The following is a 27,418-nucleotide window of genomic DNA, read 5'->3' as shown; positions in this document are numbered from 1 at the left end:
TACAGAATGCCCTGCTGCACCCTGGCGCAGGAGGAGCCCTCCACATGGTTTACCACCCCAGACTGCCCCATTGTCATTCTGTATGTGGCAATTAGCCGGCATACAGAATGGCGATGGGCGGGTGGGGTTGCTCTTGTACTCCAGGAGGAGTGCGAGGCGCCAGCATCAAGGGGCTAAGAGTTCTCACAGGGGAGCAGTGCTGCTCCCTGTGAAGGCCAAAATTACGGACAAAAGGCGTCCGTAAAAGGGATCCTCATGGACAACGGATGTGAGTTCCCAATTACGGACTGCCCGTGAAATTTACGGATAGTTGGTCGCCCTACTACTAAGACAGTGGACCACCAGGAGGGAGCCGGTTTTGAAGCCCTGGGGGCCTTTTTTTTACCGGGCAGGTTTTGCCATATCGGCCCCCTGTATCAAAAGCTGCTACAGTGTCTTCCTTGCAAACCCCCGTCCCCCTCTGCCCCCCTGCCCTGGTCGGCTGGTTTAACTCAATTGCGGGACCGGACGCCAGCGCGATCGGCCAGAGCGGAATCCTGACAGGTTTCAGGGGGGTTCACCACCTTAAAACCACACTTGTGCATGAGACAACTTACGTCGGCTCCTGAGCCCGACAAAAGCTGAGGACCAAAGGTCTCTGGGATGGTCAGGGCGTACCACGCAGCACCGGCGGAAAGAGCTGGCGGAATCCTGGGTTAGGGGCGGTGGCTGGAATTTTGCGTGGCCTTCACGAACACTCACGGAGCCCCATAGAAACGCTTGAGCCAGAGAGCCACACAGATGTAGAAGAGGCATATTTCGGGGGGCAAAGAGCACCAAGTTGCAATCTCCAAGGCCACACCAGCATTTCTCCATCGGAGCTGGGGGTGCTGAGAACTTCCCTCTGAGACCTGGACCACTGTAGAGCAGCGCCTGGAGCGATGATAGCCTGAGAACTGCAGAAGGCTGACGGGCTGAAGCACCACAGTCATATCCCCCTATAGCGACGTAGCTCCTCTCTAGTGACTGAGCAATAGAGCCTGAAGGGGTGCCTGGCCAGGAAATAACATTGCCGCATGACTGAGAAGTATGGACACAGGGACCTGGTGAGTAGGTTTCCCCCGGGCTAAAAAGAGAGACGCACGAGGGTCCCTAGGCAGTGGCAGAGGCAGAAGCTGAAAGTGCTGGAGGGCAATCGGGAGCCCAGAATACACTGCATGGGTGGCACACTCCCAGTGAGATTGCACTTCCTCTTAGGATGAAGATCATCGGTCTCTGTAGGCCCCCCGGACCTTATTTTTTTTCTTTTGGGGGGGGGGGCATATTCTCTCGTAGAGGACTGCGGGATAGTGCACTGCGTCATCCTTTAGACTCTTATGGCAATTGAATTCAATTCTGTCTGTGAGTCTTTTTTGTGAAAGCGCCTGACCCCAAAATGGCGTCTGCAGAATATCGTCGCCAGGGGACCAAAACAATCACCCTAAGGGAGGCCCCTTTAGCAGGAAGTCCTTGTTCAGTGTCACAGGCAACCGAGAGGGATACTAGAGGCACCCTGCCTGATCCTATCACCGTCTCTCCCCCTGGCAGCAATAACGCAGAAATACTTAACCAATGACCCAACTCACATTTCCCTTTCTACAGTGAGGGTCTTTCTCTACCAGCCCGACTGTCCCTAAAATGGCCTCCATAAGTGTGCCCTTGTCCAAAGTACTCCTACTCCCCTTGTTGGGGATGGAACCAGAATTTATGCCCTGGAGTCTCAGAGACCCCACTGAGAGAGTCTACTGCGACTAGGGAATCACACATAATGGAGGACTGGGAATGATCCCTTTACCGCTGGGTGCCGTCACCTACCCAGCCGTATGTCAGACACTGTTACTTCCTTGTCTCCATGCTGTGCCTCCTACCCACTCCCACACCTCTTCCCTTCTTCATTCTTTGTCTACCTCCCCTATTCCTTTCCTCTCTCCCCTGAATTTCTCTCCTCCTGCCTGCCTTGTTTATCCTTATGCCTATGCTATGCTTTTGTAAATCATGTAACTACGCCCCAGCAACTGATGTAACTTTGTAACTATGTTCTGAAACAGTGTTCTTCCTCATGTAAAGCGTCTGATACCTCCGGATCTAGCCAGTGCTATATAAAACTTTTTAAATAAATAAAAATTGCCAGGGCCGGTTTGCATTCCCAGTCCAGCCCTGACCACTAACCTGTGGTCCAGACTAGCATTGATCCCCTGCCTCTCTCCCTATCCTGCTCAGTTTGTGTGTGTGTTTGTTTGAAAAAAATGGTTAACTCCCCTATTCCTCACCCACTTCTTTCATTGCCTCCCCCCCAGCTCCCTCTTGTTACCGGTGCTCGGCAGCATTTACGTTTTAAATTCCCCAAACCCTTTGCATGATCCACTGGTTTCTCACCCTCCCGGCCCATCATGTGTTTTCCTAAATTTATATTGGAAGAGGCCCTGGAAGCTACACTCTACAGCTGGGCCACTCATTCATGGAAAAAAGGCACTCAAGATGGTTGCCCATAAAGGCACATACATGTGCATGTATGGTGATAACGTATATAGCTATGTGGGTGGATGCACAGCCGTTTATTTATTCAGTGTTCGTTGCTTTTTTTGGTTCTCTGCAGGCGGCGTTATAGCCCCTAAAAACGCCCTATGAAAACAAGTGAAAGTGGTGCCAGTGGGTCACTAGAACCATCCCTGTGGGAACTCCGTTTCTTCTCTTAACGAAATAAGAGAATTCCATACAACTTTTCTCCGTAGTGTAAGAGCAATAGTTTATTCTGGTTATTATTTTTCAACAAAGTTCATATTGACGTAATCAGTATCATTCAATTAATAAGGCATCATTGTTTCATCATGATATCCGATCACAGGGAGGGTTCTAGTGACCCACTGGCACCACTTTCACTTGATAACGTATATAGGCCATTACACTGAGGCCACCAGAGGGTCCCCGTCATTGCTATGGGCCTTTATTTTGTGTGTGCCTATGCCTTTTTTACACAATTCATGGTTAACTTATGGTATCCTTTGGGCCAGTTTCCTTCAGCCATTGGTTTCTTTTGCTCTGGTAACTTTCAGCATTGGCTTCAGCTACTGTCAATCACATTTTGTTTCAGTCCAAAAGAAAAGTTTAACTTGACCATTTTTCCATTCCAAGTGCCATTTCATTTAGTCACATCCATTTCATTTAGTCACATCCAAGACCCTATGCGAGTGCTTTAGACACTATGAGAAACCAGGAGTCCCACAAATAACAATAAAAGTATTTCTCTATGGTGCATGGGTCCAAACTGAGGTGGCATGGTAGACAAAAGAACAATGGGTTGGAACGATACCCTAATCCTTTGCCAGTAGTTAGATCTATTGCAAGCATTCCTCCAATCACCTTGTTTAGTTTGACATTTTTTATATTGTCACTATCCCAGATGCTAGGGGATGTCTGCAGTCTGAATCTCTTTTTTTGTACTTCAAACGTAGGCTCACTCTGCAGGCATATGACCCTTTTCATCCCACTGCATTAGTTGCTCTCTCTCAACTAATAATCCCTCCCTCTAGCCCGGGTAGACCATATCTAGCCTCTACACTGCTGTATTCAACTCCAGAGCACCCATCCAGATACAGGGGGCATATAGTGCTGCTTTGCATTACTTTGCGCCATGGGGGCGTACCAAGGGTGGAGCATGGGCGTTCGCATGCAACCACCCAAGGTTTCTCATTCTAAACCCAATTTACTAAATAAAGTAGATTGGGTTTAGCATGTGAAAACTGTGCCCTTTTCATGTGGGTGCATGGAAGGAAAAAAGCTTTCATTTCTCCTTTCTTTTCCGACTTTGCATATGTGCTGCACTGCGCAGCACGCATACAAAGTGGGGAAAACTTTGCATCATGTCTGGGCATCATATATGGCTGAGACTAATGTTGTCATTACACCTGTTCAAGGGAACACTGATATTGTTCCAGACTGATGTTTTGTCCTGTTTTGTGTTGCTTGAAAGTCATACATTCAGCATTGCCTCGGTCCTAATAACTTTTAAGTTTTGGCACCCTATTTTCCCTAAAATTGTGATTCATTTTATACATTGTTCTTGACCCGCCAAGTCTATTTACACTGCCGACAGTCCTCATGATGATCTCTGAACACACAGTTTGCATCAAAGGTGTGCCAACCTTTAACTCCCAAAACTAGAATGTAGCATAATTTGCACTATTTTTTATAGGTCTGATAAAATACTGTAAAATGCTCGTTTTAAGTTTTTTCACTACTTTAAGTTTTTTTGGTCTTGCGTTTAATAATTAATTATTATTGGTGAGACATTTTCATTCTGTGCAACTAAGCCGTATTCGTGAGTTTGTTGTGAAGCTGTACAATGGTTGTCAGCGCCCAATAACAATGAGATTAGGATGTGTACCTTAGAAATTAGTTAACGGACAGAATTACACAATTCCTTCCAATAGCAAACAAGCAGCATTCCAGTCAGTCTAGCATGGTGTGGTGAAGGCAGAAGGGGGTGCAAACTGCAGTGAGACAGATTCCTTTCACGGGTGAAATACTCCTTTCACCATTCCACAGCGCCTAGATTTAAAGATGAATTGTGGGAGAGCTAATGAAATAATGGTGTGAAACTCATGTTTGTTTTCATTTCTCTTTACCATTTTGGCCCTTATTAGGAGTGACCCTCCCCTCCACCCACCACCAATTGGAATTGGACCTGGAAATTTTGGGAGTGGGGTAATAGAAGGGATTATACATTTTCTGGAAGAAAATGCCAAAATTGGCTAAACCTTGCTGATTCCTATATGGCTTCCAGTAATGAGTCAGTGGGGCTTTCCCAGATTCCAATAATGATAAAGTGGGGGTCCACGAGTCCCAGTAATGATTAATTGGAGGTCCTCAAAAGTCAAAAGGTTAAGAACCGCTGATCTGGCATAGGGTGAGCTAGGATTAGGAGTATGGGAGTGCTGTTGCTGGCTGTGGCCTCCTTGTACAATATACTGTACATTTAAATGTAGCTACGGGTGAGGTAGGGTTAAATGTGGGTGCATGTGAGTAACAGCACCCTCTGTGACATTCTAGTGCAACATGCAGCCCATTCAAAGGTAGCTCAGGTGAGGCAGGGTAAGGAGTACGGGAGTGACGCCACCTGCTGTGGCATCAAAGTACCCAATACAGGACATTCAAAGGTAGCCCAGGATGATGCTTCCATTGTGCCAAATAAAGATTCTGTTGTATTATACCATTTGGAATTCATGACTTTGGGTTGTTTGCTTATATCCTGGCATTGCTTGTGCAACATGTTTTACAATATAGCATGTATTTGAAACTCAAGATCATAAAACAGCACACAAATCAATACAAAAGAAAGATAAGCATGAAACCACCAAATACAATCAACAAATAAATACATATTTCTATGTGAAAATAAAGAAATTTAAAAAAAATGAATATACAATGTCCATACTCACATTAATCAATGTTTAAAAAGATCAGACTCAGTTTGGCTACCAAGTTTTCCTCTTAAATTACCAACAACTATTCAACCTGTTTCAAACATCAGATACTCTCTAAAAGCAGTATTTGTAAGATATATAATAACAGTTATTCTACATGACAAAAGTTTAAAAATCATGCAGGTGTAGATATATTAATGCACAATAAGGCACAATTTCACTAAAAACTAGGACAATTTTCAGAATTGCCACACATGAAAAATCCTAATAAATGTCCATGATTAATATCCAAATATTATGCAGGATTTGCAATACAAAGTATGGTTCAATCTTGCTCTATTTTTCTCTGTCTTTTGATGGTCATAAGCACAAGCATGGTAGTGATTTGGCAATAAGTTGCACGCTTGTTGAGGCCAACCAGGCAACCTAAGTCCAAAGCCATTTAGAGAGCACTATGGGTGTAGGATCTTTAAACAATTATTGTAAAACAACTGTGCAACCCTGGCTGGAATTTTGTCTGAAAAGCTATAGATAGATTGCTTAAAGACATGCAGTCCTCAAGGGTAGTCCAAAAGTGGGCTTAAACAGTGGTGTAGCAAGTGTGGGCATTGGGGGGGTCTCCACTGGGCAGCCCGAGTATTGGTGGCGGGCCTCCCCCCACTCTTAGCTTACCTGGGGGCAATCGTAGGCACCCCCCATGCCCCTTACCTAGTGGCAAACACAGTGACTGCCATGGGCGGCCAAAGGGCTAGCTACACCACTGGGCTTAAATCATTCTTTCATTAAATTGGATAGCACTTTGTTAGTCTGTTAAACGCAGGTTCTCCACATTTAGAAGGAATTTAGAGTTTGCTTTGAAATAGTTCCTCTTTTTGAAGCTGAGGATTCTTGCTAAATGTATAAATTGGCCACTACATCATGCCACACTTTAACTTGCAACAGGACTCATCCAACAAAGCATAGAAAATGTCAATAGCTGGCTATTGTGATACCCTGCTTCACCCCTCATAAATAAATGCTAGTTGGGTTATGTTCACCTAGCTGTGTAAGCAGCTTGGCAGGGACCTCCATCCCCATTGAACCAGCAGTCATAATCATAATCCCTCAAGTCAATGAACATACCATGATCACCTTTCGGAGGAATAGAGTTCTATACAATACTGGCCTCACCATCAAAACTAGCGGAATCCCTTTCCGGTCTCAATCCTCAAATACAACTTCGGAAGGCACCCAGACCATTAGTGGACCTCCCATGCCTTCCCAGTAGAGTGTGAGGCTCTTACTCAGCCACTGCTTAGATATTGACAATGCACTAACATAGCATAAAATATATGATTGTTCATTAGATGTCAGTGAGCAACTGTCACATAAGTGATTATCAATGCACTTACAAACATTTCGACTTTGTAAAAAACTGGTTTCAGACTAACTCTGTGCATTGAAAGATAAGAAAAAACGAAGTACTTACAAGATGAAAGAATCATCATGATGAAGAAACCTGGGGAGGCAAAGAGAAACAGTTACATCTGTCTTATTGACTTGTACTGGTGATGACTTATTGTTGGTAAAACTGGACTTTGCTTAAGTTAGCCAATATAAGGGAATAGAAAATAAGGCCTTGCATTTACACTAGAAGATTATCTGTGAAAGTAACCTGTTGCCTCCGGTGGGCCCACCCAAAAGTAAACACTTCTGTACTTTGGTGAGAAGATTGTTTTCCTGTCCAGCAGCAACATGTCTTATAAACGTATCGCTTCTGCTAAGTCCCTTATACACCAGAGGAAAAGACTCTTAATGAATGAAGGTAGGCCACTCAGACAAACCCTATTTATTTTAGATAGAGGAAGCAACTTCATGCATGCCCGCACACACCGAAATACAACACTATCCATTTTATAATCAACAAGGCAGACGCCAAAAACATACATCACAACAAACAAATGTGTTATCCAAAAAGCCAAAGCTCCTTCTGCACTAATCCTATCATTCTAAAAAGCTCTCCTCACACGTGGAGGTTACTACAGTAGTGTTGCACTCGGATTGCATGACAAGGCTACTTCCCTTGTTCACTTAATTCTCCAAGGATTGACAGGTGGACCAGTTTAGGCATACTCTAGAAATGAGATACACTGGGATCTCACACAAAGGCAGTAACGTATTAGAATAAATTGCTTTAAAACGGAAATGTAGGGCATATGATATTTTCCAAAATAAAGTAGTCTAGAACGTTCTGTCATCTTCTAGGGTTGAGGTATGGAGAAGTGTGGCTCAATGGTTAGAGCGGCAGACCCTGATGCAGAGGTCTAGCCCGGGACTAGGGTTCAATTCCCCGCCCGCCGGGTCTTGGGCTCAAAATCCCATGGACCTGATCATTCTAGCCTCAGTGCCTACTCGAATCATAGAGTCCCACTCTGCAACTCTGGGCAATAGTTTGCTTAATCTCCAAAGGATGCCTGGCCTCCACCCTGGGGGTGCCCAGGAGTGGACGCCTCACAGGGAAAGCCAGGACGGGTTCCACAGAGGTATTCGTACAAGCGCCTTGAGACCCTTGCGGGTGAGTAGTGCGCTATACAAGTATCAATTTACATTTTTTATGACTCCGAACAGCTTTATACAAGTAATGCAGCAAGATAACCCAGTCTGGATCACAGGGGCATCTGTGTATAAATGGTGTGCTAAGAATCAGGTTTATAGACTCGTATTTATCGTTAGAAATATTTGGTTCCGTTTCTCATACGATGGCTTTATTTACAAGCCATCTATAGTGGAACAAAAATGTCAAGCACAACATTACAATAAATCCTGTATTCTAGGATGTGGCTATATTGTATCGCCTTTTATTATAGGCCCTATTTGCAGAGCAAGTAACTCAGTAGGTTAGAGCCAGGATGTTAAGAATTTGGCAAAAAAAAAGGCAATAGTTTATAATGAGCATAAACTCTCCATCCAAAAAACAACCCAGGATTTCGACCCATGTGAAATGAAATTTTAAAAAACAAATTAGTGACACCTTGCAATCATCAGGTCCATTACATGGGCCCTACAGACTTTTGAGACCACCAGTTACATCTCCCTTTGGTCTCCAAAGTAAAATGTTAGAACCGGGGGGCCACTCATTCTGGGAATGAATTAGCACCAAAGTTAAGCCCCATGAAGCAGGCAATTTTTATGGGTCCTCATCTTGTGAATGGTTGATACCAGTTCACATTTTCTGTGTCTATGGGTCCTCATGAGACCCTCAGATTTTCTCTTAAAGTCCAGGTGCGCCTAAAAAGTGCAGTTTCTTGCAGAGCAACCATTTAAACTGTTTTCGATTGGCAACCGGTATTAGCAAATCGACCACCCTTAGGACTAGAATGAGATTGAAAATGCCCACTTGTTTCTCTGAAACTTGTAAAAACAAAGTGATTGTTGATACGTGATGGTTCAGAGCAATAAAAGAATCATGGGAGTTGCTAACATCCAAAGTCTCTTGCAGGTCTTCAGCTGTCTTGTGAAACAGAAGTCTTTGGTTTGAGCTCACAGGATCTGTTGAATCCATAGGGAAGAGTTGAGAGATACAGTGAGTCCCACTTATCGCTCAGGGGGTGTATGATGTGCGCATGCAATCACTGGGCCTCCAAGAGCTTTGAAAAATTCAATGGAGATTCTGGGAAGGTTCAAAGGAGTTTTAGTTGCAAAAAACATCCCTATGTTGGAATTAGTGAGAATGTGAGAAAGGGTAAAAATGAAAGAAAGAGAAACGAGTTAAATCTGAGCAAACACTTTAGAAAACGAGCAAGGTCAAGCAAAGATTGTGCATAAAGGTTGTTGGGGGAATGCGATCCTGTGTACCAGCAAGGAAATTTGGTGGGAATGCAATTTTTGTTCATTTTATCAGTTGCACCCACTTGTACCTGAGTAAAAATCACATTTCCTCTAGTGTTAGCATGTTCACTTACCAATGGGGTTTACCTTGTAATAGCTGGCTGTGAAACCCAGCGACCAAGTGGTAAAAATACATGCACAAAAGTGCAAAACCTGTATCAGGACAGTTCACCGAGGCATTTGGTACTCAATGTCAACTTGGCAGTTCCTGTGACAAGCATTGCTCTTGACCTTGGAAACACAGAAGCCAAATACTACTGTCATCTCAATGAATTTCCAAGTGCCTTTTTTGTCGGGTTTGACCTTTACAGTAATGAGATTCTAACAGTCAAAGATTATTCTTGAAAGTTAGTTATGGCATATGTTAACTCAGATACGGTAAACACTTAAATAATTCATAATATATTTGATTGTCCAACCAGCTCGAATTATTATAGTAAAGAGTTTAATCGCTTCAAATTTATTAGCTCAGTAAATCTTGGATGGTTAACAGTTAAATTACAATGTCAACAGTGTTACTAAGTGCTGCATACACTTGTTGTTATAATTAATGCCTAATCATCTCTATCAGATCCAACCCTGAGCTTTGCACAAGATCATTCTCACCCACATGTATAATTGTCATGTCTGGGCCTTGAATTTTCCAACTCATACATGCCAGGCAGTGGTTGTTCTCATCTCATTCCCTCTTTTCTGAACCAATTAACCTCTAACTTATCTTCTAAACCAAATTTGAGCCCATTATTCTATATCCATGCAAGCTCACTGGTTCATTCCACTATTGAGTTGCTGCAAATCTACTTTCATTCTTTCTGCTTCTCAGCAATCAGAACCATGCCAGAAAATACATCCAGTTTGCTGTCATGCTCTACTCTACCGCCAGGGTGAGCACAACCTCACATTCCCCTTGACCTCCACCTGCCAGTGCACATCAACCTAAACCACCAGTTAAGTCAAATCTGTGCTTGTGGATCCCAGCTAGATATGGTTTAATGCACTCAGGTGAGGTGATCTCTATGTGATAACGTACAGTGGCCAGGGTGTGGGAGCTATTGGATCTTTATAGGTCACTTTGTGTTTGTTAAAGGGAGCGGATCAGGATTTTACCATTACTTTTGATCTCACTGGGGAATAAACAAAAATATGTGGGACAGCGGGATAGAGGAAACATTTTTCTATTGTATGCTATACAAGCAATATTATTTGCATGGTCTATTTACTAACATTTTGCACTGGGTTTGTATCACAACAGTGAAGCAACCTGTTGAAAAATGTTTAGCTGGAATTTACTTTCCAGCAAAAAACTTGTTGATGTAAAGCCCTATTATAGTACACATAGACAGGACACCAAAATATAACATGTCTTTGAGGCAGGCGTTAAAAGGGGGCACTATTTTTATTTCTCCACACTTTTCTGACTTTGCATGTGTGGGGCTGTATGGGTCCCATTCAAGTACAAGACCTATGCTAGACACGATGCAAGCAGAACAGCTCCATAGCGTGGTATATATGTGTTGCAAATTCATCCTGTGCCCTGGGAACCCTCCAACTTTTTGCTGACTGGTACTGGTGGTTACTGACTCTGACTGTCCTGGGCTCTGTCTAACCAGGCCCAGGGCGAGTGCTATACTGAAAACACTTAGAATATAGTGAAAACATCTACATACACTAGGGTACACTAAGGGTTGGGGTACCCCTTTGATTGGCATGATCTACCCCATAGGGCCCTAGTACATAATAGGGCAGGGGGATTGAAACCACCTCCCAGTCCATAGTATATAACAGGGCATGGTAGTTTGGAGAACAGTAGTCCTTTTCTGCACTTGCATGTGTGCACTGCTGAGCCTGAGGTCAGTTTAAATGTATCTCTGTGCTGCAGGGCTGCTTTCAAAAAGTAAATTGTGCCCAAACTCGACTTTTGTGTTTGGGGCAATTACAAATGGTTAGCCTATGATGTTTGGGCATATTAGATACCCCCAGGGTGGCCCGAGTTGTTCCAGGGGTGCTGGGGCAGGTATATATAAGGTGGACTCTCACACAATGAGTTTTATATGCCCTGGGGAAAGATAAATTGCACATTTCACTCCCCACATTGTGATAAAGTGCTGCCCAAATCAACTATGATGGTAGGAGCACTGCGGAGGGAGGATCTGCACTATTTCTACATATCCAGAACTCCTAAAGTCTCCCCTAGGTATACCAGGGGTGGGTGTCCTGTGGATAAAGGCAGAGTACTTATAAAATATGTTTGTATAAGTCTTGGTGCTGAAAAAATGTCCCAAGTCATTTTTCTCATTGCAAACCCCCGCTACATAGGTTAACATGGGAGAAGGCTAGAAGTACTATTCAAAGACTTCCCAGAATGGTATTAATAAATCCAACAATATGATATTGTAGAATTTCTCCTAAAATGTACATACAAGAGGGCATATGACTTTCTTGATTATAAGTCCAAATTCAGCCTTCCAGTGGTCTGTCCTGATTGGTTGGAGCTAAGGGGATTCGCCAGGCTTCTTTGAAAAGGTGATAAATAGCCCCTGTGGTTTGACAGCTCTGCTGGTAGGGCAGTGTCTGGTTGCACAGGAATGCCAGAGCAGGGGGAGGAGTGGTAAACAACAGACTTCAAGGGAAGGGGAGGACCCCAGTGTCATTTACAACATTATCCTGTTGGCCCCCAGCCAGATGCTAGGGTTAAGGAAGGAATGAGCAGATGCAAGGTGGAGAGACCCTGGAGATTAGCCATCCAAGGGGTGTATTAAGCCAGCTCTTCTCTCCCTGCTGGAAAATGAGCCATTATGACTTTGGAAGGATTGGTTCACTCTGGGACAAAATAATACCACACTCTGGAGGAAGTTGTCAGACCTTTGGGTGGTACCATGCAGCCCATTTGACAGGAGTGACCTACTGCTTGACCCAGAGAAGTTAGAATAAGTATCTGAGGAGGACAGAGCCCCTCAGATCAGCTGTTTGAAACCTAAGAAAGCAAGACAGCCATGCTGGAAGTTTTATGTGCATTTCCAAAGGCCTGCACTCTGAAAACTGCAACTTCTGCAACTGCAACTTCTGCACCATCTGAAACTACCGCCTGCAGATTACTTTGCTGTAAAAGAACTAAAGAGTGGACTCCCTGCAAACTACAGGTTAACAGAACATCACCACCATGGATCCTCAACCTGGAGAAGTACCAGGGGATGTGTAAGGGTTTTGTCCAAATGGATTGTGGGAACTGAAATTCTCAACTTTCAAGGACCATCCTCAAGTTTCCAGACCCTTGGAGTGAGTTTGAGACACTTTGGAACCCTTTGGAGAATTTCAGGAAAAAGTTCGAGAAGTTTGGAAAGCTCCATAAGGGGACCGACTCAATCTGGTAAGCCAAGCCGCCTGACTACAAATGCGAACCGGCCTGCTGTCCAGGTTTGTCCCACTGAAAACCTCCGTAGGACCTACTTCCAGAGTTTGACTGGGAGTAGAAGAAATCTGAGGCCGGTGGACCCTCACCGAATCCAGCCAGGTGAAGAGCATCAAAGGACCCTGCGAGAAAAAGCTCTGTAAAGGTTTCTAGGACCAAACTAAAAAAAGGTGACTGGGAGGAACCGCAAACACTAAGCCACCTGCCTTTAACCACGTGTCGGCTTGAATCTTTGGTTTTTCCCGTTGGAATGCTCCGGAAGTCGAACTTCCATACATTTGAACGGAAGTTCGTCGCAAGACAATCGGGCGAACCCTCACTGAATCCGGACTGACTGAGAGCTTCTAGAGACCCCGGGAAGAAAAGCCCCAGAAAAGTTTCTAAGTCATAAGGTAAAAACTTTGACTGAGACCCACTGCGAGGGGTAGCCACTCAGGGCTCCATCACGGTTGGCCTGAAACTTTGACTTTGACCCGGTCTATCATGACCAGATGGCCCATAAGGCGCTATAGGTTTCTATGTGCTATATAGTGCTAAATCTTTAAAACTTCATATCTCCGGTTCCCTACATTGGATTTTTCTCATTTTGGTGTAATTTTAAAGATAGAAATATTTCCTATTTTTAAAAATTGGTGTTGATTTTAATTATCAGTTGTGTCTTAATTATTTACTGAATTGGTGTTTTTAAATGCTTTACATACCTGTCTTTGAAGTTGAGCCTGCCTGCTCGCAGCCAAGCTACCAAGGGCTGAGCATAGGAATAATTTTCTAAGACCTATTATGAGCCCTATACTGTGGTAGTAGCCTTATTGCCAGAGGCAGATCTATGTTTGCCCCTACTAATAATTAATTTTCTAACAATATGACCCTGTCATCTCGGTACCGTAACTTATAGGCATGGCTCTGTCCTCCTCTCTCACTTTCACAGAAAACTGAAACTTTGGTTACTGTGCTGCATTGTGTGAGTTTTTAGTAAATTTTCTCCTTTGCCTCATTTTTCTTCAGACATCCAGCCACTGTTTCACTCACCATTGCCCCTTACGCATTAGGCTAAAACCACCTGAACCTGATACACTGGAAAACATCTCCACTCACCTGGTCATTGAGTCAGACTGCAGCAAAAGGGACACTCTTTGTAGGACTCTCAAAAACTAATTCAAAGCAACAAAGCCTGCCTGATCAAATCCATAATAATAATCTTTTGATGGGGTTTAGTTAACATTTTCCTTTCAAATGCCAGGTGCTCAACTGGGGGAACCAGAATGCAGGTCGAGGCCGTGCCCAGAAGCAAGTCACCTTCCGCCCCGAGAACCATGGGGAAATATCGACAAGGAGAAACACCTATCGGTGGAGACACTTGCACCAAATCGAGCTGTCACCAACCCCATAGTGAACATTTCGAAATATCAACTATCTGAGGAAGGACAAAAGGTGTTGAGTAAAGGACTCTCATATGTTCCAACTACCCTCCCGAACAGGTTTCAACTCAAAACAGAATTTTATAACTTTTTCAGAAAGATTCGTCTAAGGTACTTCTTCAGACACTCTACTGCTCAATTAAGATCATCTGTAACTGGACTGAGGGAGCCATCCACGTTTTTTCCACCATCCTATGCTATCAGCAACAAAATCCTTGCCTTTGAAGACTTGGTTATCCAAGAAGTGGAGAATGTGGTCAAGAAGCCGAAATACATCAGATTCAATTTGAGTAAAAATGAAAGAATGGCACTTAAAGGCCTGAAGGACAATGCTGATATAGTCATCAAGCCTGCCGACAAAGGCGGGGCTATTGTGATTCAAGACACAATTGCTTATAAAAACGAAATCTACAGACAACTCAAAGACGGAGTTAGTTACAAACAAATTCACAATGACCCTTCAAAAGATTTAGCTCTGTTGATACTTCAAACGACACAAAAAGGCCTGGAAGATGGTTTCTTATCGGAGCAAGAATTCAAATTTTTGAATCACAATCATCCACGTCTAGCAACTATCTATACCTTGCCAAAGGTACACAAAGGCCTAGACAATCCCCCTGGACGCCCAAGAGTGTCCGGTTGTAGATCCATGCTGGAACCACTGTGCCAGTATATTGACTTTTTCTTAAAACCGCTGGCCACAAAAACTAGGACATACCTTCGGGATACCACCCAAGCCATCAATCTGATTGATCAAAGACCATTTGATTCAAACACCCAATTGCTAGTAACTTGTGACATAGTATCATTGTACACCAGTATCAGCCAGCTTGATGCCATCGCAGTTATGGAGAAGGCCCTTGATACTAGGACGGCTGCAGTTCCGGTCCCTACATACTTCATTATCGAACTTCTGAAAATTGCAATGATGAAAAACTTTTTTATGTTCCAACAGGAGTTTTTTCTTCAAACCAAGGGAGTAGCGATGGGGGCTACATTTGCCCCCAATCTGGCAATACTATATATGGACGACTATGAGAACAAGTTCATCTTCAGCGATACGAACCCGTTCGGACACCACATGATTATGTGGGTCCGATATATAGATGATGTGCTTTGCGTTTGGAACGGCACCAACGAAGACCTTACATCATTTCATGCATGGCTGAATACACAAAGTACAGATATTCAATTCACCCTTGAAGCCAGTAAGGATAGGATTCCATTCCTGGACATTACCATCTATGTCAATCCTGAGACTAAATTGTTAGAAACAACTTTATTTCGCAAACCTTCTAAGCGGAATTCATTACTAGAATATAATAGCCATCACCCTAGGGGATTACGTGATAACCTCCCCGTGGGCCAATTCCTCAGAATTCGACTCAACTGTTCATCTAAAGAGAATTACATGGCGGAATCACAGGACCTCTCGGAGCGACTAACAGCACGAGGCTATCCCACACGTTTAGTTAAACGTGCACGAAAGAGAGCCTGGTACAGTCCTCAAGAAAATCTCTTGAATTGTGAAGGAAAAGAGGATCCAGCCGGGGAACGTGTTATTTGTGTCACCACTTTTTCTACCCGCAGTAATGACATCAAGAAAATCATTAACAACCATTGGCGATTAGTAGCAGATGATATTGGACAACAAACCCTACCATTACACTCCTTTAAGAGAGCACGTAACATCAGAGACCAAGTGGTGCAATCATTCCTTCCAATACCTCAGAATCCTACCATCCAATCATTATGGTATCTTGCCCCCATTGTTGGACACACGAGATGTGGATCATGCACCGCATGTGCAACCACAATTCAGACCAAAGACCTTACCTACAGAGGAAAAACCTACACACTGAAATCCCATACAAATTGCAACTCTTCAAATGTAATTTACTGGATCAAATGTCCATGGGATCTAGCATATGTAGGTCAGACCCAACAAAAGGTTAAAGCCCGCATTCTACAACACGGGAGTAGAATTAGATGTAGAGTTCAGGGTGCCCCCTAAGTAGATCACTGTACATTGAAAGGCCACACTCCAGACACTTTACAGTGGCTAGTACTGGAGAAAATAAATTTGGGACCCAGGGGGGGCGATATTGCACGAATCTTAACCCTGAGAGAATCCAAATGGATGACAATTTTGGATACTATTCGCAATGGCTTGAATGAGTCAGAGTGTAGTCATGCTCAATTGGCTAGTTTTGGTCGCTGATGTGCACAATATAGAGATCTTCATCCTCATGCTTGAGAGTTATATTTGCTGAACTTTACTCTTGTACAATAAGGTGGGTAGCTTGTCTCTCATGGAATGTATAGAACCATGGTTGACAGTTGTAATATGTTGACAATTGCTTTTGACCCTCCTGTGAGAGAGGTCCTGGGCATATGATGAGGTTTTATACTCAGGTCACATCGTATTCACCCATCTTTTGGTAATGAATAATAATTTGTAAAGAATTTTTTCACAGATATCAGGGATAGTGCATACCCTCCACAACAGAATGTTGATAGTTGACATTTGCTTTTGACCCCCCTGTGAGGGAGGTCCTGGGCATATGATGAGGTTTTACACTCAGGGCACATCATATTCACCTATCCTTTGGTAATCTATATTAACTTGTAAAGTATCTTTTCACAGACATCAGGGATAGTGCATACCCTCCAAACAGAATGTAAATACAGACTAGCACCAAACGTCATATGTTCATGTTTTGGATGCTTGATAGTGAAATCTTCACCCTCATGTTTGAGAGGTGCATCTACTTAATAACACGTGTTGAAACAAAGTAGACTTTATCTACTAGAAATGTTTTTCAAGTTGTTATAGGTTTCAATCAACCCCCCATCCTCCCTTGCTCGTCGCCCCGGGGCAAAAATACTATAAAAATACCATAATACATCCACATCCATTTGCTTCAGTTTATATCAGGTTGTAATGGGGTAGAAGAACGCCTGAATCGATATAGCCACCATGATTTTGTAAACACTAACTAATGCTACCGTAGCGCACTGTTTGTTTACTTTCTGAATAACCCAGAACTGGTAGAATAGCGTCAGTGTAGTTGCCTGCAGCAACGACCCGGACTCACAGTCCTCTCTTTGTTTTTATAATTCCGAATGGGCTACACGCCCACTTGCTTGCAGACGGCAGACGCGGAGAGGCTGCATCCAACACTTTGGGGCACCTTGCTTTGAATAGTAGGTAAGACGCTCTACCTACTAAGGGCGACCCAGTCCTAACTTTCGCTAGCTGCGTTATACTAATTAGGCTCTTTCACTGCCAACAGAAGCGGCGGATCGGTGCGATCGTATTCGACGCACAGCTTGGGTTTCCACTGACGAGACATCCAGGGAGTTTGGTCAAAGTATAGATGGGATCGAGATAAAGCAAAATCTCACAGGCTGTTTAGGTAAGCCTGACCCTTTAGATTGTGTCTACAATCCTCCTAGACATCCGCTCTGTATCATTCAAAATCATACTTATTGCCCACTAGATACGGCGTTTGGGAACGCGTGATTAATTGACACGGTCTTGTCCTTTGCTCTTCCAGCGCAGGTACGTGGGTTTAAAATCCTCTTAAAATCTTCCTAAAATCCTCTCAGTGTATAACTTTTCGGGACTTCTGAATGTAGATGTTAGGTTTTTGTAGTTTGCCTTAAGAAATTAACAGATCGGAATGTTTAGTTCCAACATACCTTCTGGTGCTCCCAGTGACAGGTAGGCTCTGTTTACGTATATAGACTCACCACATTTGAGCTTTAACCACTATAGATTCGGATAAACCATGTTAAGACATCGACTCTGCCCCTACTATCATGAGCAGACTTTCTTCTTTTTGATTATGTAACTTTAAGTCGGGTATTCAGTCAAAGGTCAGTCACACAAATCCACTGTTATGACTATCGTGTAGACGAACCTAGCCCACGACATTGATTTGGTTTGTTCTGGTTGAATCAGGATTGCTTGTGTTTCTGTTTGTCGTTTTCAATATGAAAAGTTAGATACCAATTATTGGTTGTAGACAAATTTTTTGTTGAAGTATCAAAACATGAATCAAAGGGATGATTTAATCTTCACTAATGTTTAAATGGATCTAATATGTGCATTCCAAAAGTAATTGCCTTTACAGAACAATGGTAATAGTTTAATTAGTTTGTTTACCGCTCACTACGGTAACTGGACATTGATTGTCTTTCTTTATACTTATGTTACATTGTTTACACTTTTTCAGAAACTGTAGTGCACCCTGTCCTGATGAAGACCCCGGTGTAAGGCAACAAATACGCCTACAAGTGTAGCGTGGGGTCGAAACGTCGACGGCTACTTTTCACTCTTTTCAGTTGACACGCCGCATTAAATTGGATACACCTGTGTCAACATAGACTGTTCTAAGTACAACGGGATATGTTATGTTTTGGCTCAGGGATCTGAAGCCTCTGGAATTTGACTGCATCTCGAATGAAATTCGATATTTAAAAGTTGTCACAAATTTTATCCTTTCACTGTCCTTTTCCCTCACAGCATCACGCTATCCCACTTCCTTTCCTTGGGTCACTGTTATTTACCAAGTATATTGGTTTATTCATTGTGATTAATTTACAGTGTTTTTGACTGTTTTACTTTCTTTAAATAAATCCAAACAAAGGTATACTGTTCTACAGGGACCCTTTCTTTATACACTATATAGCGCCCAGGTCCCATGTGGATTTCTTTGGGTAAAACCCCCCTCCTTGATAAATGTGCTCAACTGGAACTTCACCCTGGCCGACTCTGTCAAATCACTAGGCATCACGCTTGACTCGAAAATGGACATGACCACACACATCAAAAACTCAGCTAAGAGGGCTTTCATTAACCTAAAGCTACTGAACAAAATAAAACCTTTCATTCCGCCAGTGATCTCAAACAGGCCACCCAAGCATTGGTGTTGTCAAGACTGGACTATGGGAACACTGTCCTCTCAGGAATAGCAAAATCACATCTAGCTCCCCTCAAAACAACTCTCAATGAAGCAGCCAGAATGGTCACCGGAATAAAGAATTTTGATCATATTTCTCCTGGACTCAGAGAAGTTAAGTGGCTCCCAGTCGAAATGCGGGTTAGCTTCAGAACAGCCTGCCTCACACACAAAGCCCGGCACACCAGCAAACCCGAATATTTGGCGGCCAAACTCAAAAAGCCAGTCAGGCCAGGAACCTCAGAAGCTCAAACTCCCTCCTACTCATCCCGCTGAAAACTCAAAACCAAAAAACTGCAACACGATCCTTCGCCTGGAGTGCGCCTAAAATCTGGAACTCTATTCCCCCCTTATCAGAACTATTCCCTCCTTTGTAAAATTCAAAAGCCAACTCAAAACCCTGTTCCTAGTCCGCTCCCTAGCGAACCGATAGGAGCAGTTGGAGCGAGAAAGCAGACACAGCGCACTACTTCGACCCCTTGTCCCCAAAACTTCAAAACAGATCTCCCCACCACTGACCTGCACTGCTAATTGTTGTTTTGTTGTAATTATCTGCAATTTACCTGTTGTAAAGCACTCCGATACCCTCGGGTCAGGCCAGCGCTATTTAAAACTTCTTAAAGAAATAAATAAATGTACCTACAAAAAGTCTGTCAGGTGCCACCACTTTACGCAAGTAAAGTTCAGATGAGCTAGAACCTATTAAAATGTTTTCAAGTCCCACTTCTGTTGACCAACCACCTGCCTCAATAAATATCACAAGTCCAGCTCTTTGATAAAGAATGTGATAGTTATGGGAGTTTCTCCAGTCTTTTCTAGTGCTTGGAACTCCCCAAAGAGTTGTGCCTTCCTCTCCAAAACACTCATCAGTTGGCAACATTTACAGGCATCACTTTCCATCCCACTCGTCAAAAGATCACCAAGATAGTCAGCACATCCTCTGCCCTTGTTCCTTCTCTCACCCCTCAAAAATTTTATCATAGCCTCAAATACAGTAGATTCCAGAGAACAGGCTGTGGGAAACGCCTTGTCCATTCACTTGTCCCTAAAACTGTATACCCAAAATCTGAGTAAAGCTGCAGGAGGCGGAAAGCCATTTTAATATCAGTTGTAGCCACTTCTGCACTTGTTCCACATGCTCATACCAAACCCACTTGCATGTCAATGTTAGAATATGTTACTGAGCATTCCGCGGGTCAATAAAATCATTGGCTGGGGTGCTTTTGGGACAAAAAGACAATGTATTAATCTAAATTCCCATTTTGATTTTGTTGGTTCCACGCCTAACAGAGAAATACGTCCTTGGCAAGGGATGAGTTTAAGGGGGCCTGTCATTCTGTTCTCTCTTATCTACTTCATCTGTTTCTATTGTACCATGTCCATTTTGTCCTTAACCAAGTGAAGGTTCTCTCCACCCAATAAGCAATCCTTGGTCCTCGTTTGGAATCCAGAATCAATGTTCAAATTCTTCCCTAAGCGGTACAAAAGTGGGTGGTGATGGACGGAGCATCTGAACCAATCAAACATTCAGACCCAGTCAACAGATCTGGGTTTAATCCATCACCGTTCTTTAGCCCCCTCTGCCACCCCAGTTCAGACATGGCCATATGCAAATCAGTCTGACCCTGTGCCTCATGGGAACAGTCCAGCCCGAACTGCCAAGCCAAGGCGGTGATGGATTACACCCAGATCTGTTGACTGGGTGTGAGTGTTTGATTGGTTCAGATGCTCTGTCCATCACCACCCACTTTTGTACCACTTTGTTTGCCATAAGTTGGCAGGGTATGCTCAGACGTAAGTCCTTTGCTCACTTTGCCACTGGATTCAAGCAAGCCTGGCTGAAGACGGCTGTAATGCCAGAAACCGGTCTTAGGAAGCTTGTTTCCTGTCCAGGGAAGGCATGGCTTGGCAATTCGGGCTGGACTGTTCGTATGAGGCACAGGGTCAGACTGATTTGCATATGGCCATGTCTGAACGGAAGATTGTTTTCCTGTTCAGCAGCAACATGTCTTATAAACTTATCACTTCTGCTAAGTCCCTTATACACCAGAGGAAAAGGCTCTTAATGAATGACGGTACGCCACTCAGACAAACCCTATTTATTTTAGATAGAGGAAGCAACTTCATGCATGCCCGCACACACTAAAATACAACACTATCCATTTTATAATCAACAAGACAGACACCAAAAACATACACCACAACAACCAAATGTGCTGTCCAAAAAGCCAAAGCTCCTACTGCACTCATGCTATCATTCTAAAAAGCTCTCCTGACACGTGGAGGTTACTACAGCAGTGTTGCACTCGGATTGCATGACAAGGTTACTTCCCTTGTTCACTTAATTCTCCAAGGATTGACAGGTGGACCAGTTAAGGCATACTCTAGAAATGAGATACACTGTGATCTCACACAAAGGCAGTAACGTATTAGAATAAATTGCTTTAAAACGGAAATGTAGGGCATATGATATTTTCCAAAATAAAGTAGTCTAGAAGGTTCTGTCATCTTCTAGGGTTGAGGTATGACTCCAAACAGCTTTATACAAGTAATGCAGCAAGATAACCCAGTCTGGATCACAGGGGCATCTGTGTATAAATGGTGTGCTAAGAATCAGGTTTATAGACTCGTATTTATCGTTAGAAAAATTTGGTCCCATTTCTGATATGATGGCTTTATTTACAGGCCATCTATAGTGGAACAAAAATGTCAAGCACAACATTACAATAAATCATGTATTCTAGGATGTGGCTATATTGTACCGCCTTTTATTATAGGCCCTATTTGCAGAGCAAGTAACTCAGTAGGTTAGAGCCAGGATGTTAAGAATTTGGCAAAAAAGATCACAAGGCCCTAGTTTATAATGAGCATAAACTCTCCATCCAAAAAACAACCCAGGATTTCGACCCATGTGAAATGAGATTTTAAAAAAACAAATCAGTGACACCTTGCAATCATCAGGTCCATTACATGGGCCCTACAGACTTTTGAGACCACCTGTTACATCTCCATTTGGTCTCCAAAGTATAATGTTAGAACCGGGGGGCTACTCATTCTGGGAATGAATTAGCACCAAAGTTAAGCCCCATGAAGCAGGCCATTTTTATGGGTCCTCATCTTGTGAATGGGTGATACCAGTTCACATTTTCTGTGTCTATGGGTCCTCATGAGACGCTCAGATTTTCTCTTAAAGTCCAGGTGCGCCTAAAAAGTGCAGTTTCTTGCAGAGAAACAATTTAAACTGTTTTCGATTGGCAACCGGTATTAGCAAATCGACCACCCTTAGGACTAGAATGAAATTGAAAATGCCCACTTGTATCTCTGAAACTTGTAAAAACAAAGTGATTGTTGATACGTGATGGTTCAGAGCAATAAAAGAATCATGGGAGTTGCTAACATTTAAAGTTTCTTGCAGGTCTTCAGCTGTCTTGTGAAACAGAAGTCTTTGGTTTGAGCTCACAGGATCTGTTGAATCCATAGGGAAGAGTTGAGAGATACAGTGAGTCCCACTTATCGCTCAGGGGTTGTATGATGTGTGCATGCAATCACTGGGCCTCCAAGAGCTTTGAAAAATTCAATGGAGATTCTGGGAAGGTTCAAATGAGTTTTAGTTGGAAAAAACATCAATATGTTGGAATTAGTGAGAATGTGAGAAAGGGTAAAAATGAAAGAAAGAGAAATGAGTTAAATCAGAGCAAACACGTTAGAAAAGTAGCAAGGTCAAGCAAAGATTGTGCATATAGGTTGTTGGGGGAATGCAGTCCTGTGTACTAGCAAGGAAATTGGGTGGGAATGCAATTTTTGTTCATTTTACCAGTTGCACCCACTTGTCACTGAGTAAAAATCACATTTCCTCTAGTGTTAGCATGTTCACTTACCAATGGGGTTTACCTTGTAATAGCTGGCTGTCAAACCCAGCGACCAAGTGGTAAAAATACATGCACAAAAGTGCAAAACCTGTATCAGGACAGTTCTCCGAGGCATTTGGTACTCAATTTCAACTTGGCAATTCCTGTAACAAGCATTGCTCTTGACCTTGGAAACACAGAAGCCAGATACTACTGTCATCTCAATGAATTTCCAAGTGCCTTTTTTGTAGGGTTTGACCTTTACAGTAATGAGATTCTAACAGTCAAAGATTATTCTTGAAAGTTAGTTATGGCATATGTTAACTCAGATACGGTAAACACTTAAATAATTCATAATATATTTGATTGTCCAACCAGCTCGAATTATTATAGTAAAGAGTTTAATCGCTTCAAATTTAATAGCTCAGTAAATCTTGGATGGTTAACAGTTAAATTACAATGTCAACAGTGTTACTAAGTGCTGCATACACTTGTTGTTATTATTAATCCTTAATCATCTCTATCAGATCCAACCCTGAGCTTTGCACAAGATCATTCTCACCCACATGTATAATTGTCATGTCTGGGCCTTGGATTTTCCAACTCATACATGCCAGGCAGTGGTTGTTCTCATCTCATTCCCTCTTTTCTGAACCAATTAACCTCTAACTTATCTTCTAAACCAAATTTGAGCCCATTATTCTATATCCATGCAAGCTCACTGGTTCATTCCACTATTGAGTTGCTGCAAATCTACTTTCATTCTTTCTGCTTCTCAGCAATCAGAACCATGCCAGAAAATACATCCTGTTTGCTGTCATGCTCTGCTCTACCGCCAGGGTGAGCACAACCTCACATTCCCCTTGACCTCCACCTGCCAGTGCACATCAACCTAAACCACCAGTTAAGTCAAATCTGTGCTTGTGGATCCCAGCTAGATATGGTTTAATGCACTCAGGTGAGGTGATCTCTATGTGATAACGTACAGTGGCCAGGGTCTGGGAGCTATTGGATCTTTATAGGTCACTTTGTGTTTGTTAAAGGAAGCGGATCAGGATTTTACCATTACTTTTGATCTCACTGGGAAATAAACAAAAATATGTGGGACAGCGGGATAGAGGAAACATTTTTCTATTGTATGCTATACAAGCAATATTATTTGCATGGTCTATTTACTAACATTTTGCACTGGGTTTGTATCACAACAGTGAAGCAACCTGTTGAAAAATGTTTAGCTGGAATTTACTTTCCAGCAAAAAACTTGTTGATGTAAAGCCCTATTATAGTACACATAGACAGGACACCAAAATATAACATGTCTTTGAGGCAGGCGTTAAAAGGGGGCACTATTTTTATTTCTCCACACTTTTCTGACGTTGCATGTGTGGGGCTGTATGGGTCCCATTCAAGTACAAGACCTATGCTAGACACGATGCAAGCAGAACAGCTCCATAGCGTGGTATATATGTGTTGCAAATTCATCCTGTGCCCTGGGAACCCGCCAACTTTTTGCTGACTGGTACTGGTGGTTACTGACTCTGACTGTCCTGGGCTCTGTCTAACCAGGCCCAGGGCGAGTGCTATACTGAAAACACTTAGAATATAGTGAAAACATCTACATACACTAGGGTACACTAAGGGTTGGGGTACCCCTGTGATTGGCATGATCTACCCCATAGGGCCCTAGTACATAATAGGGCAGGGGGATTGAAACCACCTCCCAGTCCATAGTATATAACAGGGCATGGTAGTTTGGAGACCAGTAGTCCTTTTCTGCACTTGCATGTGTGCACTGCTGAGCCTGAGGTCAGTTTAAATGTATCTCTGTGCTGCAGGGCTGCTTTCAAAAAGTAAATTGTGCCCAAACTCGACTTTTGTGTTTGGGGCAATTACATATGGTTAGCCTATGATGTTTGGGCATATTAGATACCCCCAGGGTGGCCCGAGTTGTTCCAGGGGTGCTGGGGCAGGTATATATAAGGTGGACTCTCACACAATGAGTTTTATATGCCCTGGGGAAAGATAAATTGCACATTTCACTCCCCACATTGTGATAAAGTGCTGCCCAAATCAACTATGATGGTAGGAGCACTGCGGAGGGAGGATCTGCACTATTTCTACATATTCAGAACTCCTAAAGTCTCCCCTAGGTATACCAGGGGTGGGTGTCCTGTGGATAAAGGCAGAGTACTTATAAAATATGTTTGTATAAGTCTTGGTGCTGATAAAATGTCCCAAGTCATTTTTCTCATTGCAAACCCCCTGCTACATAGGTTAACATGGGAGAAGGCTAGAAGTACTATTCAAAGACTTCCCAGATTGGTATTAATAAATCCAACAATATGATATTGTAGAATTTCTCCTAAAATGTACATACAAGAGGGCATAAGACTTTCTTGATTATAAGTCCAAATTCAGCCTTCCAGTGGTCTGTCCTGATTGGTCGGAGCTAAGGGGATTCGCCAGGCTTCTTTGAAAAAGTGATAAATAGCCCCTGTGGTTTGACAGCTCTGCTGGTAGGGCAGTGTCTGGTTGCACAGGAATGCCAGAGCAGGGGGAGGAGTGGTAAACAACAGACTTCAAGGGAAGGGGAGGACCCCAGTGTCATTTACAACATTATCCTGTTGGCCCCCAGCCAGATGCTAGGGTTAAGGAAGGAATGAGCAGATGCAAGGTGGAGAGACCCTGGAGATTAGCCATCCAAGGGGTGTATTAAGCCAGCTCTTCTCTCCCTGGGGGAAAATGAGCCATTATGACTTTGGAAGGATTGGTTCACTCTGGGACAAAATAATACCACACTCTGCAGGAAGTTGTCAGACCTTTGGGTGGTACCATGCAGCCCATTTGACAGGAGTGACCTACTGCTTGACCCAGAGAAGTTAGAATAAGTATCTGAGGAGGACAGAGCCCCTCAGATCAGCTGTTTGAAACCTAAGAAAGCAAGACAGCCATGCTGGAAGTTTTATGTGCATTTCCAAAGGCCTGCATTCTGAAAACTGCAACTTCTGCACCATCTGAAACTACCGCCTGCAGATTACTTTGCTGTAAAAGAACTAAAGAGTGGACTCCCTGCAAACTACAGGTTAACAGAACATCACCACCAAGGATCCTCAACCTGGAGAAGTACCAGGGGATGTGTAAGGGTTTTGTCCAAATGGATTGTGGGAACTGAAATTCTCAACTTTCAAGGACCATCCTCAAGTTTCCAGACCCTTGGAGTGAGTTTGAGACACTTTGGAACCCTTTGGAGAATTTCAGGAAAAAGTTCCAGAAGTTTGGAAAGCTCCATAAGGGGACCGACTCAACCTGGTAAGCCAAGCCGCCTGACTACAAATGCGAACCGGCCTGCTGTCCAGGTTTGTCCCACTGAAAACCTCCGTAGGACCTACTTCCAGAGTTTGACTGGGAGTAGAAGAAATCTGAGGCCGGTGGACCCTCACCGAATCCAGCCAGGTGAAGAGCATCAAAGGACCCTGCGAGAAAAAGCTCTGTAAAGGTTTCTAGGACCAAACGAAAAAAAGGTGACTGGGAGGAACCGCAAACACTAACCTACCTGCCTTTACCCACGTGTCGGCTTGAATCTTTGGTTTGTCCCGTTGGAATGCTCCGGAAGTCGGACTTCCATACATTTGAACGGAAGTTCGTCGCAAGACAATCGGGCGAACCCTCACTGAATCCGGACTGACTGAGAGCTTCTAGAGACCCCGGGAAGAAAAGCCCCAGAAAAGTTTCTAAGTCATAAGGTAAAAACTTTGACTGAGACCCACTTCGAGGGGTAGCCACTCAGGGCTCCATCACGGTTGGCCTGAAACTTTGACTTTGACCCGGTCTATCATGACCAGATGGCCCATAAGGCGCTATAGGTTTCTATGTGCTATATAGTGCTAAATCTTTAAAACTTCATATCTCCGGTTCCCTACATTGGATTTTTCTCATTTTGGTGTAATTTTAAAGATAGAAATATTTCCTATTTCTAAAAATTGGTGTTGGATTTTAATTATCAGTTGTGTCTTAATTATTTATTGAATTGGTGTTTTTAAATGCTTTACATACCTGTCTTTGAAGTTAAGCCTGCCTGCTCGCAGCCAAGCTACCAAGGGCTGAGCATAGGAATAATTTTCTAAGACCTATTATGAGCCCTATACTGTGGTAATGGCCTTATTGCCAGAGGCAGATCTACGTTTGCCCCTACTAATAATTAATTTTCTAACAATATGACCCTGTCATCTCGGTACCGTAACTTATAGGCATGGCTCTGTCCTCCTCTCTCACTTTCACAGAAAACTGAAACTTTGGTTACTGTGCTGCATTGTGTGAGTTTTTAGTAAATTTTCTCCTTTGCCTCATTTTTCTTCAGACATCCAGCCACTGTTTCACTCCCCATTGCCCCTTACGCATTAGGCTAAAACCACCTGAACCTGATACACTGGAAAACATCTCCACTCACCTGGTCATTGAGTCAGACTGC

General features: G+C 43.2%; 1 protein-coding gene across 1 annotated transcript in view; it reads right to left on the bottom strand.

The window, feature by feature from the left end:
- The window catches only part of LOC147712845 (chitotriosidase-1-like), a 165,326-nt gene that overhangs the window by 110,286 nt on the left and 27,622 nt on the right, over positions 1-27,418 (bottom strand). The window contains exon 2 of the mRNA XM_086923515.1: positions 6,910-6,939. Coding sequence (XP_086779641.1) covers positions 6,910-6,939 — 30 coding nt within the window. The remainder of the gene's footprint in view (positions 1-6,909; positions 6,940-27,418) is intronic.

The sequence above is a fragment of the Lissotriton vulgaris genome, chromosome 5 (genome assembly GCF_964263255.1).
Source record: "Lissotriton vulgaris chromosome 5, aLisVul1.2, whole genome shotgun sequence".
In the NCBI taxonomy this organism is placed as follows: Eukaryota; Metazoa; Chordata; class Amphibia; order Caudata; family Salamandridae; genus Lissotriton; species Lissotriton vulgaris.
The sequence above is the reverse complement of the archived record's forward strand: the minus strand, read 5'-3'. Positions and strand labels throughout refer to the sequence as shown.